Below are 17264 nucleotides of genomic sequence, written 5' to 3' on the forward strand. Positions count from 1 at the left end.
AGATTGTATTTACTGTTCTAAGAAGATGGTATATTTTTGTAGTTTTTGCAAGTTGTCTTAAATTCTAAAGTAGAAAAGGTGATTTAAAAAATCTACATAAAGAGTGATTAGGCTGTGGCCTCTTCTACCTAGGCTGGATCAGAATCAGAAAGCAGCTGGATCCAAAAGAAGTTGAACCCGATGGCCCTGAATTTTTGGAGCCTTACCTTGTGCTGTTTGGAGACCTCGGTGGTGCATTTGTGAGAGTAATCCAACCCCATTTCCCCAAATGCAACAGCTTTGGGGTGCCTTAGTGCATACAAGAGGTCTCGCTTTTGACCTTCTGTGTAGTAACGCGCAAAATGTGGATGGCAACCAAATGCGCCCCAAACCAGGTCTTCTCCCAGCAAGTCATTCCAAAGGAAATCCTTCAGCGTGTGAGGATTGCAGAAATCCGCTATACAGCCCTGAAACTCTTTCGGGAATGTGCTGTCATACTCCTGCCGAAACTTTGCAAATGTTCCTTTAAAAGACAGCTTGGCGTACAGCATATCTAGATGGCAGTGGGTGTCAATGAATCCTTCCGGCGGCCGCCTTTGGCGTTCAATGGGCAACTGCTCCTGGACAAACTGATCAGGAAGGAAATCGGACATCTGTGCCCTGTACGAAGTGTCTAGTTCCACCTCCTCAAATGTTCTCTTTTCCTCGTGGATCCAAGAATCAAAGGAACCCGAGTGGTAACACCCATCTTCACCTGCTGTATCAAAATTTTTTGATGTACTTAAGGAAGAAACTGCTTCAAACACAGAGTTTTCGGAAATGTAACTGCTGCCCGACCCACTTCGTTTGAACTTGCTGCCATCAGTACATGGGGTACTAGTCCAGGACCTGGAATAATCACACCAGGGACTGCGATATAAATGAGAAGGGTACATGATGTAGTCAGATGGGAGACATGCAACATCTTGTTCTGACCAGGAAGATGGAAGTAGTTCATCCTGAGAGAATTTGATTAGGGGTTCCAAATCTTCTACATCTGAAAAGTCACTTCCAACTGATGGGTCTCTCTCAACCACAGCTTTCTGTTTAAAACAAGAGATAAAAAGGCAAATTTAAAAAAAAATAAAAATACAAGCACTTAGTGCAGGAGTATTAGCAAGAAAAGATCTGAAAAGGAGGATTACAATTTCAACAAAGCTCGGAAATCTCAATACAGAGAGAATACAAAACGTGCAACTCCATATTGTAATAATTCCCCTGGCATATATTATATACATAAAATCAATTGAACAAACTCCAAGTAGCTGGGGCTACTAGAGCCACCTCTTAAAATCTCTAAAGAGATTAGTCAATGTTTAAGTTGCCCTAAAATTTTTCTTTTACAATTCCACTCCCCCATGGAAATACACATTTGATGCACTACCTCAGCTGAATGGCAAAATAGAAAAAGGAGAAATTGGGTCTTACCTGATAATTTCCTCTTTGCATCAAATCAGACTAGTCTAGATGAATGAGTTATAAATCCTGACCAGATTGAGACAGAGATAAACAGGTGCGCTATCACTTTTATGCATCCATGCTGACTTCAGCCTGCCAGTATCACCTGTAACAAGCTGAGGACAATATAAAAGTCTTATAACAAAAGTTCTCTCTCATTCCTTTTTTTTTTTGTTTTAGAAAACAGAGCTTCCAAGAGCAAGAAACCCAATCTGAAATGGAAATAACAGCAAGAACTATATGAGCAGCCCTATAAGAAACATACCTGAAGTTACAACTCTGTTGACCTTTTCAACCAGCAGCAAGAAGTTCAAATTTTTTTTCTGTCAATGTAACAGCATAATAGCTCTTCTTGTACTGAAATAAAGACGACAGGAGTTTGGCTGCACAGGGAGGATTCTGGGACTGGACTTAAGGAAACAAATAGGTAAGACCTAAATTTCTCTTTCCTCTTCATGCAGTCAAACCAGTCTAGATGAATAGGATGTACCCAAGATACTCCTGAATAGGACGAGTTGCTGCCAAACCTATTCTCAATACCTCATCAGCGAACAGGTTCCTGTTTGGCCTCTACATTCAATCTATAATGCAAGGAAGACCAAGTCGCCACTTTACAGATTTCCATTGGAGAGCCAAAATGTAGCTCTACCCAGGACACTACTTAAGCTCTAGTAGAATCTGCCCAGACCTGGTTAGGTAAGGACATACCACAATCCACATATACCATCGTAATCACTTCTTTAATCCAACAAGCTATCAAAGCCTTTGATGCTGTTTCACCATTCAAACTCCACCCTATAACACAAAAAGATGAACCAATTTTCTGAAAGCATTCATTACCTTGAGATACTACAAAAGCACATCCAAACGGTACAGTAATCTAAAATTTGCCTCATCGGTATGTCTACTGAACAAAAGCAAACAGACTGATTCAAACGAAAGGTAGAAACCGCCTTTGGGAGGAAGGAAGGTGCTGTCCGAATCCTGATCACACCATTAAGAAATCTCTAAAGGGGGCTCTTTGCAGGACAACTCCAAAATCATCCTGGCAGAATAAATCACTACCAGAAATGCCACTCTCCTGGATCTACCACATCTACTAAGAAAGTCTGCTTAAACAAAAAGCAAACATTCTCCACCCATTATATCAGAAGCCAATAGCATCCTCAAATGTTTTCCTGCCCACAATTTGTACCGCCTTCCACTACTTGCCAACAATTTGTGCCATCTTGATTGTTCACATTCGCCACCGTGGCATTGTGAGACATTATCCAGTCTGTCTGACCTCTCAAAAGCAGGACAAAATGTTTAAAGAGCTACCCAAATAGCCCTGGTTTCCAGGTAACTGACACTTCCTTTGACCACCAGCCCTGAACAAATCATCCCAGACAGACAATGAGCTCCCCATCCTGCTAGGCTGGCATCCATCATTATCAACACCAGACTGGAGACTCAAAATCCACTCTAAAGGCCACATTTTTAGGATTGAACCGCTATTTCAAGCTTGTCCGGAATTTCTTCAGCCCTGTCAGTTACACGGAGTAATCCAGAGACTGCGGATCCCATCTGTACAGCAAGTCCCACTGCAACGATTTCAAGTGAACCCTTGCCCAGGAAACCAAATCAAATGCTGCCACCATGGAGTCAAGGAGTTGAAGATAACTCCATACCAGAGGACTCCAGGCAGATAATGAAAATCTGCTGGTGGAGTTTCTGAATCCTTTGCTTCATCAGATGCAGTCAACCTGCTCTTGTGTTGAACAGGGCTCCCATATATTTCAGGATCTGAGAAGGGCTCAAACCGCTCTTAGAGAAGGTGACTATCCAACCTAGCTCCTGCAAAACTTGCCATCCTCTTGGTGGCTACTGCACGCTTCTGTTCTGACTTTGCCCTTATCAACCAATCATCTAAATAAGGATGAGTGCCACTGCCACCACGACCTTCACCTTCAAATAGTTCTTGGAAAAATGGCTAACCTGAAAGGCAGAGCCTGAAACTGAAAATGCTCTCCAGCACTGCAAAACAAAAGAACTGCTGGGGTTCCCTCTATGACACAATATGGAGATATGCTTTAGTGAGGTTCAAAGAGATCAGAAACTCCCCTTGCCTCAATGTCAGAATGACCAAACTCAAGGTTCCATTCTGAAACGACACAGATACTTTTGACTTGTTTATGATCCAGAATGGAATGGAAGACTTTGTACTTCTTGGGCTCCACAAAGTAAATCAAACAGCAACCCAGACCCCATAGGAAAATTAGTTTCTTACCTGATAATTTTCGTTCCTGTAGTACCAAGGATCAGTCCAGACTGCTGGGTTATGCCTCCCCTCCAGCAGATGGAGTCAGAGAGAAAACTGAAAGCACCCCCTAGATATACTGGTGTGCCACCTGCGATCCCTCAGTATAATTGATAACAAAGCAGAAGGAAAAATCACCCCTCTGCAGATTAAAACCACAAACCTGTCAACCACTGATCAGACCAAGTAGTAACATCTCCCTGAAAACATAAACAAACTTATCTCCCTACTGCAATAAAACAGGAGTGGAGAACAACTTACCTTATAAAACAGAGAATAGATAAATGACACTGTTAGGAAACACGTAACACAGAGTAACACAGACAGAAGTACGAGCGGATTCTCCAAAGTCGGGCGGGCGTCTGGACTGATCCTTGGTACTACAGGAATGAAAATTATCAGGTAAGAAACTAATTTTCCTTTCCCTGTACGTACCAGGATCAGTCCAGACTGCTGGGATGTACCCAAGCCGCCTTAACTGGGGTGGGACCTGGAGAGTCCCGCTCGAATCTTGCTGCTCCCGAAGGACTCTTCCGACAAACCACGCACATCCGCGCGATAACGCCTAGCAAAAGTATGCAAGGATTTCCAAGTGGCCGCTCTGCAAATTTCCTGGCTAGAAACACACTGGCTTTCGGCCCACGAAGTCGCCTGAGAATGCAGAGAGTGAGCCTTAAGCCCATCCGGAACAGACTTACCGCAACCGATGTATGTGGACGCTATTGCGCTCTTCAACCATCGAGCAACAGTTGCCTTTGATGCCTGAAGACCCTTCTTGGGTCCATGCCACAGCACGAATAGGTGATCCGACCTCCGAAAATCATTAACCACCTCCAGATACCGTAGGAGCACCCGGACATCCAGACCTGCAAGTCCCGACCTTGAGACGACCGGAGTTCCTCCTCCGAAAAAGAAGGTAATTCCACCGTCTGATTAACACGAAAGGCCGATACCACCTTTGGTAAGAAGGAAGGAACGGTGCGCAAGGACACTCCCGACTCGGAAATACGCAAGAACGGCTCCCTGCAAGAGAAAGCCTGAAGCTCCGAAACACGACGCGCTGACGAAATGGCCACTAGGAAAACTGCCTTAAGAGTTAAATCCTTCAAGGAGGCCCTCTTAAGAGGCTCAAAAGGGGCTGAACAGAGACCGCGGAGAACCAAGTTCAAGTTCCAGGAAGGATAGGGAGTCCGCAGAGGAGGATGCAAGTTCCTAACGCCTCGCAAAAAACGCGCAACATCCGGGTGACACGCAAGAAAGCAACCTTCAACCGTTCCCCTCAAGCAACCCAGTGCAGACACTTGAACCCTAAGAGAGCTGTAGGCCAACCCTTTCTTCAAACCATCCTGCAAAAACATAAGGATATGGCCCACCGAAGTCTGTTGTGGCGAAATCCTTAAGTCACAGCACCACGAGCAAAGACCTTCCATACCCTAGCATTGGTAAGGGTAGTCGAGGATCTGCGCGCCCGAAGGGTAGAAATAACCGCCTCTGGATAACCTTTCCTCCTCAACTGCCGCCACTCATAAGCCAAGCCGCCAGACAAAAGCGATCTGCCTGATCGAAAAATACCGGCCCCTGGCGAAGTAGATTCGGAAGATGACCGAGACGCAAAGGTCCGTCCACCGCCAGATTGACGAGATTTATTTATTTATTTACAGTTCTTATATACCGCACAATGGGTAGGGAACTATCCGTCTAGGCGGTTTACATATTAATACATACACAAATAATATTATACTAACAATACGTTGACAAATAGATCATAAACATATGCAATCATATTAAAATCATAAAATAAACGTAAAATACAAAGGAATATATGTTATGGTAAACTTAATATATATTGTAAGCCTGAGTAAAAAGGTGGGTTTTTAGTAGTTTCTTGAATTCTGTACGACTAGCAGTTAGACGAATATGTTCAGGCAGTGAGTTCCAAAGTACTGGACCGGCAACAGAAAAAGCTCGTTTACGGGTAAGTGCCAAACTGACAGATTTTATAGAAGGTACTTCAAGTATACATTTATCAATAGAACGGAGTTGTCGAGATGGTCTGTAGATTCGCAATAAAGAGCATAACCAGATGGAATTGATATTATAAAGTAGGTTATGTATTGTAGTTAAAATTTTGTAAGTGATGCGATATGTAATTGGTAACCAATGCAGATGTTGTAAAACAGGAGTAATGTGTTCTGACCGTGGCGTATTGTATAACATGCGAGCAGCTGCATTTTGTATTAATTGTAAAGGACGTACAGTTGCTTGTGGTAGACCAAGAAAGAGAGCATTGCAGTAGTCTAATGAAGATCCATGAACCATGGGCGTCATGGCCACTCCGGGGCCACCAGAATCACCAGACCCCAATGGGATTCTATGCGTCTTAACACCTTTCCCACCAGGGGCCACGGTGGAAACACAGAGGAGAACGTGAATAGGCCATGGAAGCACTAGTGCATCCACCCCTTCCGAACCGTGCTCTCGCCTTCGGCTGAAGAACCGCGCCACCTTTGCATTTAGACGAGTCGCCATCAAGTCCAGATGCGGCAACCCCCAACGCTGGGTTATGAGACCCATCGCGGTGGCAGACAGCTCCCACTCTCCGGGGTCGAGGGATTGCCGACAGATAATCCGCCTGAATGTTGTCCACCCCTGCAATATGGGTGGCTGCGATGCGGGACAAATGACGCTACGCCCAGGCCATCAACAATGACGCCTCTGTCGGGACCGGACGACTCCTTGTGCCTCCTTGTTGATTTATATACGCCACCGTGTTCGCGCTGTCCGACAGAACTCGCACCGCCCGACCGCGCACAATCGGGAGGAGTTGACGCAATGCCAGACGGACCGCTCTGGTCTCCAACCGATTGATGGACCAAGAGGCCTGACGGGGAGACCACGTCCCCTGGAGGGCTCGGGACTGACACACAAGATGGTGGTTCTAAGTCCATCCCTTGCAGAAGATGGACCGGGTTCAGCCACCAATCGAGGCTGGACCGGGCTGGCTCCAGCAATGGCAACTCCATGTCGTACAGCTCGGACCTGGGATCCCACCGAGACAGAAGCACTCTTTGTAAAGGCCGCATATGCACAAAACACCCACGGCACCATCTCTAGAGTAGAAGCCATATACCCAATGACTTGCAAATAATCCCAGGCCGTGGGTAACTGTAGATCCAAGAGGTTCCGCACCTGCCTCATCAGGTTGACCATCCACTGATGTGGTAGAAATACTTTGCTCAGTAGAGTATCGAACCGAGCTCCCAAAAACTCCAAGCGTTGGGTCGGGCTCAGCCCGCTCTTCGCGAAGTTGACTACCCAACCCAGCGCCTGAAGTTGCTCCACCATCAACCGAACCGCCCGTTTGCACAATGCCTCCAACTTTGCCCGGATGAGCCAATCGTCGAGATAGGGATGAACCAGTATTTGACGGTGCAGAAAAGCTGCGATGACCACCAGCACCTTGGTGAATACCCTGGGGGCCGTTGCTAACCCGAACGGGAGAGCACAAAACTGAAAATGGTTCCCTAACACCATGAACCCTCAGGTACCTCTGATGATGCCCCCAGATTCCGATGTGGAGATACGCCTCTGTTAGATCCAAAGAAGCCAAAAATTCTCCCTTGTGGACGGCCGCAATAACAAACTGCAACGTCTCCATACGGAAACGAGGAATGCGTAAAGCCTTGTTTACCCGCTTCAAATCCAAGATCGGTCTGAACGCGCCCTCCTTCTTTGGAACCATGAAGTATATGGAATACCGTCCCGTTCTGCACTGGGCCGGGGGAACTGGAATTACCGCCCCCAGTGCCCGCAACTGGTCCAAGGTTTGAGCAATAACCAGCCGTTTTTCCGGAGGACCGCATGGGGATGCCATAAAAAGATCTGAGCAGACGAGCAAAATTCAACTCGTAACCGTGACGAACGACGTCGAGGACCCACTGGTCTGAGGTAATCTTGACCCATTCCTCCCAATACAGGGACAAGAGACCCCCGACGCACAGCGTGGAGGAATGGGTCTGCGCGCCTTCATTGAGTAGCCTTGGTGGGGGTAAACCCCTGCGAGGATCCCGACCGCTGAGGCCGACGTCCCCGAAAGGAAGGAGACCAAGACTGAGACCGTGACTCTTGCTGCCGTTGGGGAAAGGAACCACCCCTTCCCAAACGGAACCGGCGCTGACCCCGCAGCTGGCCCCTGGAATTCCCGAATGACCGAAATTGTCGGGGTTTATCCTCAGGCAATTTATAAACCTTGTTGTCTCCCAAGTCCTTGATGAGCTGATCCAGCTCAGCTCCAAACGACAACTTGCCCTTGAAGGGAAAGGTGCCTAAACGTGACTTAGACGAGGCATCCGCTGCCCAGTGATGGCGCCATAGCAACTGCCTGGCTGAAACTGCAGAAGCCATAGTACAAGCCGAAGTCCGCAGCAAATCATATGAGGCATCCGCTGTGTATGCCACTGCAGCCTCCACACAGTTGACCTGCTCCGCTTCGACCGGCGGGAGATCCTGCGCTGTAAGCAGCTGTTGAATCCAGCGAAGAGTGGCTCTCTGCACCAGGCTGCTACAAGCCGTGGCTCATACCCCCAAGGCCGCAACTTCAAAGATGCGCCTCAACACGATCTCCAGCTTTCGGTCCTGGAGATCCTTCAACGCTATCCCTCCCGTCACGGGGATGGTAGTGTGCTTCACTACGGCCGCTACCACCGAATCCACCGAGGGAGATTTGAGAAGGTCCAAAGACTCCGCCGGCAGGGGATACAACTTGTCCATAGCCCGGCTAACCCGCAAAGAAGCTTCTGGGCACATCCCATTCCTTAGAGACAATCTGAAACACTTTGGGAATGGAAGAGAAAAGGCTTGCGGGGGGGGGGGCGGCTCGCAGCCCCGCCAGTGCCACATCCCCCGTGGAAGTGTCAGCTTCCTGGTGCGGCCCTGATATTTCCAACTCCTTTAAAAAACATGATAGATTAGATCATTTAACTCGTCCCTCCCAAATAACCGAAGAACTTGCAGATCGTCCCCCTCAAGAAACCCCTGGCCATCTGTATCCCCTGCCCCTGGCACCTCTGGGATATCTGGAGCGGGATCCAAGTCCCCCTGACCTATTGCTCCTTCTTGTGGGTGGGGGCAACGAGCCCCAGTTGACCCTGGATCTGGAGCTGTCCTAGGGATCTTAGGAGGATTGGGACCCTCCGGCTCCCAACCTGCTTCTGCCTCCAAAAAGGCTTTGTGCATCAGTAGCACAAACTTGGAGGAAAAGGGAACTGGCCCTTTAAAGGCTTCCTCTGCGGGTCGGGCGGGAGCCGAGGGGCTTAAAAAAAAAAAATCGGGCGTGCTCTGTGGACTGAGGGCCGGCAGCGAAGCAGGAGGGGAATCTTCCTCCTCCGAAGCTGTTTCCTCTGCTGCCTGAGCAAGCCGCGTGTTTAAAATGGCCGCCGGCTCCCTCTCCGATGGGGCGTGCCCGAAACTCGGGACCAGAGCACACGCCGTTGCCGCACCGAAGACAGAAGAGAAGAGGCACTGCGGGCAGCGCTCGGCCCCCGAGAAGGTCCCTCGCCCCTGGGAAGACATCGGGAGCAGAGACCCACTCGGGAGAGTTGCGCCCCCGCCTTCCCGCAGGCCGTGCAGGCTGAAGATCGCGGCATCGACGAGCAGGGCAGAAGTTACAGCAAAGCGCGCCAAGGTAAGCAAACTGCCACGAGGCAGCAGAATTCGCCGGGTGAACCAGCCACCCCCTCCGGGGTCCCAAGGCTAAAGCGCAGCAGGCCGGGGCAATAAGAAACAAGCGCACCGCCTGCCCCCAGCAGGACTCACATGACCTCTGAATATTTTTTTTTTTTTTCCAAAAGGAAACTGTACTGTGACTACTCAGCCCCCTTCAGAGGTAAGCCTCTGGCAACCGATAACCGTGAGAGGGGGGGGGGGGGGAGGGGAGGGTGACAGGCCCACCGGTAATCTCTCCCCCTGCGCCTAATGGGACAGCAAGAATCCGGGAAAACGGTTCGAGGGCATTGCCCTGCGAGGCCTGCCTATAACCCTGCTGCCACGCTGCGCGGAGAACAGAAGAAAACTACAATCTTTTTTTTTTTTTTTTTTTTACCAAAAAAAAAAAAAAAAGGGACACAAAACTAGTTGATCTAGTCAGGGAAGTTTTAACCAAGATAAACCTGGAGATCCCAGAAGAATTTGGATGAGACCAGGACCGCAGGTAATGCCTCTCTATCTGCTGGAGTCAGAGAAAATACTGAGGGATCGCAGGTGGCACACCAGTATATCTAGGGGGTGCTTTCAGTTTTCTCTCTGACTCCATCTGCTGGAGGGGAGGCATAACCCAGCAGTCTAGACTGATCCTCGTACGTACAGCGAATGAGACTTGGGAACCGGAATCACTGCTTTCAAGCAGAAAAGCTGGTCCAGCGTTGCCCTTACAGCCCCTCACTTCAGCAGGGAATGACAAGGGGAAACCATAAAAGTATCTGAAACCGATCAGAAGAATTCTAAGATGTAGCCCTTCCAAATAACCTCTAGCACCCAATGATCTGAAGTGATTTGGGCCCATCTCTGATGGGATCTTTACAAACACCCATCTATCTCCAGAATCAGAGCCTGGGCCCCCAACTTTCATTGAGAGGTTCAAGAGGCACCTGCTCCTGAGTTGCCATCTTTACCTCCTCTCTTGGCTGAATGAAAGGATTGATATCTAACGACTGGGATCTTTGAGAACCTGATGAGTCCCAAAATGTATTTTAGGTTGGAAGAGATTGAGAATCACCCCTCCAAGGTACCTAGCCTTCCAGACTTGTCTCAAGCATTGGCTGTCTTCTCAAGCGCCCCTCCAAACAGCTGTCATTTAAAAGGCAGCTTGGTTAAATTAGTCTTAGAAATATAGAGTCCACATATCAGTTTTGCAGCCAAAGGAGACTTCTTGGTGCCACTACAGACAATATTCTTCTGGCTGCTACTTGCACTAGATCAAAGGTGGTGTCCTCCTGGTAAGCAGCCCCTGGTTCCAGCTGAAGAGACTCATTCACCAACTCCTCTTGAACATGCTGTGCTAGGTGGAAATCAGTCCTTGCCACAATACAAGTGCAAGCTGCTATATGCAATGCCATGTGGGCTTCAAATGCTTGCTTTAAGAAAGACTAATCTTGTGCATCTTTCAAAACAGCTCCACCTTCCTCAGGTATTACTCACTTTATGGCCAAACAGACCTGTGCATCCTCCTTCTGAAACCAAAGTATGTCCCTTTCTTGTGAAACTAAAGGATATAACTGTTGTGATCTTATTTTGGAACGACTGTATATAAAACGCCTAAATAAAATAAACGCTGAAGCTACACAATGTTCAGTTCCATTTTAGGAGTTACCACCCAGGAAAGAGATCTAGGCATCATAATGGATAATACATTGAAATTGGCTCAATGTACTGTGGTGGACAAACAAGCGATGAGTAGGGAGCTTGTACTCTCTTATTTTGTGATTACCACATCAGGACAAACAAGCAAAACAGAATGCTAGAAATTATTAAGAAGGGTTATGGTAAATAAAACAGAGGATGTCATAATGCCTCTTTCGCTCAATGCTCAGACCACACCTTGAATACTGTGCGCAATTCTGGTTGCCACATCTCAAAAAAAGATATATATAGTTGCACTACAGAAAGTACAGAGAAGGGAACCAAAATAAAGGACATGGAATGGCTCCCCTATGAGGAACGGCTCTTCAGCTTGGAGAAAAGACGGCTGAGGGGGGGTATGATAGAGGTCTACAAAATCATGAAAGGACTTGAACGGGTAAATGTGACATGATTTACTCTTTTGGATAATACAAGGACTAGGGGGCACTCCGTGGTTGCACATTTAAAACAAAATCGGAGAAAATTCTTTCATACAAAGCATAATTAAGCTCTAGAATTCATTTGCCAGAGGATGTGGTTAGGGAAGTTAGTGTAGCTGGGTTTAAAAAAAGTTTTGGAGATCACGTGACCTGATGAGCAGGTAGGCTGCTGGCTGACCGCGCTCCTGGCTCCCCTGCCAAACAAGCTGTGTCCTCGGCGCTCAATTTGCGAAAAGTGGCGGCCCAAGCTAAACCAGGGTCACTCCAGCCAACGATAGACTCGTATTTTCCCCAGCAGAACGCCCGGGATGGCGGCTAAGCCGCAAAGAAATAATCGAGTCGGCAGCCAGAAGGCAAAATGGCCGCCGGACCGCCGAGCCCCAGCTCACCTGCAGATAAACCGGGCCTCGTAAGGAAAGTCACCCATGCTGTGGTACAAGCACTGGAGCCAAGATTGTCGGAGCTTGCTCAGAAAGTTAATGCAGGAAATTAAACGCTGCAAGAAATAAAGACACAAATGGCAGATACACAGAGGATCGCAGATGTGCAGTCAAGAGACACAGAACCTACTCCATAAACATGACACACTACTCAACCAAGTAACCACCCTAGAAAATAAAGTGGAGGACTTGGAAAACAGATCAAGGAGGAACAACATCAGGTTTGTGGGGATCCCAGAAACAGTACTGGAAAGGGAGCTAGCCAAGGCTTTGGAAACGTGGCTATTGCAAGAGCTGGGACTAGCAGAGCTGACAGGAAGTGTTATAGTTGAAAGTGCGCACAGATTGGGAACCAGGAAACCTGAGGTTACGAAGTCCAGGGTGGTGATTGCAAGATTTCTGAATTTTTCTCATAAAACTGCAATAATGCAAGCCTACAGGCGCTGCACTACACTGACCTACGAGGGAAGCAAAATGATGATTTTTCAGGATTACTCAGCGGGCGTATCCGCCAAACGTCAAGACTTCTCTCCCATATGTGCGGATCTCTTCAATAGAAAACATGAAGTTCACACTCTAATATCACTTGGCCACACAACTAGTATTGGACGCCTTTTAAATCTCCTCAATTTTCTCTTCGGGAGATTTGGAGAGTACCGGCAAATCGCGGACCGATAAAGGGCATCAATCTTTGATAATTGACTCCCCCCCCCCCCCAAGGGGCCAAGCATTTGTCACTCGTTCGCCTACTTTCAATCCCTTGACTGCTGGGAAAGGTTACAAGACACCTGATGTATATTTACAGGACAGCACGGCCTGCACATATCTCATGCCAAAAAAAAAAAAAAGTGGGATCCCTACCTTGCACTCACTGAGCCCACACCTTTAAGACGCAAAACATCAACGACCCAACACTCCACGGTCCTAATGCTTCAAACAAACAAAAACATCAAGGACCAATGCTCATACCTTTTACTTATGCAAGGACTCAATGCCTTTATAAGATACTGCCAGCGATAATGCCAACTATCCTGCACAGCACACATGGGGAGGGGGGAAAGGGAAGAAAGTAGGACGAGGGAAAAGACTGATCATATGTCCATATCTCTTTGTTTCTCAGATACCTGGTGTGTAACTGTATTGCTCCCAGTTCTGCCCCTGGGGTTTTACCTGTATGATCTTCGCACATTTGTCTTAACATGTTGCTGTTTGTTAGCTGAAAATTAATAAGTAAAAAAAAAAAAAAAAAAGTAGTTTTGGATAAGTTCCTGGAGAAGTTCATAAACTGTTAATCAATAGAGAATAGCCACTGCTTGTTGCTGGCATTAGTAGCATGCAATTTATTTAATGTTTGGGTATTTACAACTTGGATTGGCCACTGTTGGAGACAGGATACTGGGCTTGGTGGATCCTTGGTCTGACCCAGTATGGCATCTTATGTTCCTATGAAATTTGGCCAAGAAGCAACCCTCACTCCCACTTAAACTTGGCCTCTGGAGAAAACCACTCCAGATCCATTATAGCCGGATGTTTGGATGGCTTCCTAATACCGACCATAATATGACCTTCTGGGAGTCTCCTCCTTCTCCGCTATATTCAGTGCAATCAAAGCCACCAACTCCTCTCTATGAAAGCACTGTCATGGTCCTGCTCTATCAACCCCTCCCTCTGCAGCCAGAGTGCCTAGACATTTTGGTTTAATCCTCCAGAGAATCCTCCAAATTGAAAAAATTCTCCTCCTCCATATCTCTGAAGTCTTCTCACTTTTGGCTCCTGCTCTGGAAGGTTTTGGAAAACCTGAAGTGGATCCAGGACCTGAACCCTGCGCCACTGAAAAGGCTTGCTGGAAATACAAACTCACAAGAGAAAGAAGCCCAGACAGCAGAGATTTCTTCTACAGGAGGAGCAACTGCACCAAAAAACTTCAGCCGGACAGAGAGTCACCACAGACCCCCATCCCCATCCCCTCCCATGGCTCGACTTTCAGTGCTGAGGGCCCGGCTCCCCCTTGCTACCAGGCAGTCCCAAACTGGCCACTGTGCCAAAAAACTCAAGTCACTAATTTGCTATGCCCACTTCACCACTGCAAATCCCACCCCCAGATCACTGCTCTCACTGTCACAAAACTCAGCATTTTTTCATCATTCCCCATGAAGGCAGCCTGTGGATCCCACACCCTGAATAGAGGGGTGTTTTCTTCCTGTGCTCTTCTGCCGCCACGACAGCCTGTGCCTCTCTCCTACTGCACTGCCGTGATTGAGAGATTAAAAAAATCCCAGCAACTCAACATTTCTTCCTCAGCGATGCCACAACCAGGCAGCCACAGCCCAAGTGAATCCTGCAGTGATCTGCATCTGTGCCTTTTTTTTTTTTTTTTTAACTTTATGGTTAAGGCAACCAAAACAAGCCCAGATAGATGGGCGAGCAGAAGGAATGATAAGACCCCCAACCCAGTCTGACCCAGGCTTTGGCTCAACTGAAGGAGGGCATTGCTGGAGTTTTCACATCAGGAGCTGCCTTTTTGTTGTTTTAAACCTGACTATCCTGGGAGGGGGAAACTGGTCTTTTACATCAGGAACTGCCCCTACCACAATTCCAATTCAGTCTACCAGGCCTCAGTCCACAGTATGGGGTATACACCTGTACCATCTGCGGGAGACACAGAATACTGGCAGGCTGAGGTCAGTGAGCCTGTTCACCTGTCTCCATAACCCATTTATCTGGGCTGGTCTGACTGAAGAGGAATGACGACATATATAGAAGTACAGAAAGACATCCATAAAGATATTATTTTAGCTGAAGCCCTTGATATATTAATTGGTCTTGTTATATAAGTTTAATAAATCCAGGGATGAAATCAGCAACTGCATTTTATGAGCTTCTTGTATGTAGTTTGTCCACACACAGGGGTTGCCAGAATTGCCTCCATCCTCTCCCCATGCTGCTGCTCCCTTTGGCATGACATATCCCTGTCAGCTCTCTGTGACTGACCCAAGGATGGCTTTATTAGCATTTATTTTCAAACAAACATTCAGAATGTGCAATGGTTTTTTTTTAATTCCGTGGCTGCCAGATTTCTATTTTCAAATAATGCACGCAATATTCACTTATTGCCTTAGTGTAAAGCGATAGAAGAATTCTCTGTGGTGCATAGGTTCTTCTGTGGACTAGCTACCCAGCAAATGAATTAGGGTGAATGACAATAAAATGACTGCTTCACATCATGAAATAACACAGAAGGTATATCTTGTTTCCTAAACCCAATTAATCTCAAAACCTAAGGAAACACTTCCAACTAAACATTTCACAAAAAACAAATATATATTACAAAATTTTACAAGCATCAAGTTATTCTTACTAAATTAATTCTTTACACCACTTAAAATACATACAAAAGGCATCTATATAATAATACCACATATGCCATCATTCACACCATAATCATGAAAATCCATACCCAACAAAACAGGACCCTCTTTGTGGTGTAAAGAATTAAATTTAGTAAGAACAACTTGGTGTTTGTAAAATTTTGTAACAATAAATATAAATCAAATAAATCATATATTATTGGTTTTTGTGAAATGTTTAGTTGGAAGCGTTTCCTGAGGTTTTGAGATTCACGTCATGAAACCCGTTCATCGCACTAGGGTGCCTGCTATGGGGGTGAGCCGTTGCCACTACTCCTCGCAATGCACCCAACCCAAGGAGAATTTAAAAAAAAATAAGAAATGCATACGCCCTACCCTGCCTGTTTAGGTCTGACAGGAATCTATAGCACCAAACTGACACTCAATATTCTTTCAGTGATCCATTACCTACCTCGTATAGACGGCACATGATGCTCATCATAAGAACCCTAAACAGATTTCACATTAAAATAAAGGTTTGATTTTTTTTTAGTTTTGGTTAGTGTGTCAAGTGTTTCCAACATTCATTACTTCCCCAGTGACACTGCTGAGAAACTTCAAAGGAAAAATGATTTTCAGATATAAAAATCTGCTAGAGTAAACATGGTGAACTAGTGGGGGAAAAAAAATTAAATAAATACGAAGGACCCTGGCCTGAGTTACTGGTGTGGCTCCCCTCCCTCCTACTGGCCCAAATTAGTGTGGAGGGAGGGGACTTGGGAACGCATAGCGGGACAGCCTCTGCCTCCTCAACCTGGCTCAGGCACCACAGGAGACCAGAAGTTCTGGTAGTGCTGTCGCAGGATAGGATGGAACCAGTTTGCTAGCTTAGTACCATGTTTGGAAATTTTTAATAAGGAGATATGCACATTTGTGATCTATCCCTGTACAATATGAAACAGCCTGCATCTTTCTGTTCTGCCTTTATTTTGCTCTCTCTGCTTCTGTTGTCTTGCTTTTCTGTAAATACTGGCTGTAACTGGCAAGGTCCTACAATATCTAAACACAGAGTAGGAGGCCTCACAGGCAGAGCCACAGATCCAGGGATTTATATAATTTTCAGATCATGGAAAAATAGCCGCTCATTTACTAACGATGCAATTTAACAAGACACTAAATGACCTAATATTCAAATACCTTCTGGTCATCTTCATCTGAATCTTCATGTAAAAAAACGAGCCTAGATGTCTGCAGAGCACCAGCTCCTCCATCATTAAGAGATTGTGCCAGAGTGTCAGCGCACCGTGTGTCTGTCCATGTGGCACTGCACTGGTCTCCTTCACGTCGAGTGCCATTCTTACTCTCTAAATCTCGTTTGGATTCTTGATCCTCTCCTTCACTGCTTGAGACATTTCTTGCATGCTTACTGCTCGGTTTGCCAGCTTCTGTTCTCTCTGGTGAAGCGCATTCTGGACTTTTGCTTGAATTAGCATCCTCCTTCCCAGCTCGTTTTTTGAAAGAACTTCCAAAGGTGTCAAGGAGGGTCCTCCGGAACAGTGCAGAGGGCGGCTGGTCACTCAATCTTTTTCTCTTCTCATGCATGGAGCAGTTTTTCTGGGAAGATCCTTCACTTGAAGTGTGTGGCATGGGGAAGAGACTGCTGTCACCATTTACACCACCTTCATATTTCATCTGCATTTGCAAGAAAAGGCACATGTGAAAAAACAGAAATGTATACAGCAATCTACAAAGTGGTAGACAAGAAAAAAAGTAGACCACAGCTAAGGGAGAACAAATCAAGGGACACGCAGAGAAAGTGCCACATGACATGTTTATGGTCCTAGAATGAAACCAGTGATGGGATTCC

The 17264-nt window shown here is 46.6% G+C and overlaps 1 protein-coding gene across 4 annotated transcripts in view; it reads right to left on the reverse strand.

Moving 5' to 3' along the window:
* TATDN2 (TatD DNase domain containing 2) overlaps positions 1-17264 on the reverse strand; it is a 57531-nt gene that overhangs the window by 31696 nt on the left and 8571 nt on the right. For all 4 annotated transcript variants that reach the window (XM_029601434.1, XM_029601433.1, XM_029601435.1 and 1 more), the window contains exons 3-4: positions 16595-17089; positions 207-1061 (exon numbers count right to left, since the gene is read on the reverse strand). In XM_029601434.1, coding sequence (XP_029457294.1) covers positions 207-1061; positions 16595-17089 — 1350 coding nt within the window. The remainder of the gene's footprint in view (positions 1-206; positions 1062-16594; positions 17090-17264) is intronic.

The sequence above is a fragment of the Rhinatrema bivittatum genome, chromosome 4 (assembly GCF_901001135.1).
Source record: "Rhinatrema bivittatum chromosome 4, aRhiBiv1.1, whole genome shotgun sequence".
Taxonomy (NCBI): Eukaryota; Metazoa; Chordata; class Amphibia; order Gymnophiona; family Rhinatrematidae; genus Rhinatrema; species Rhinatrema bivittatum.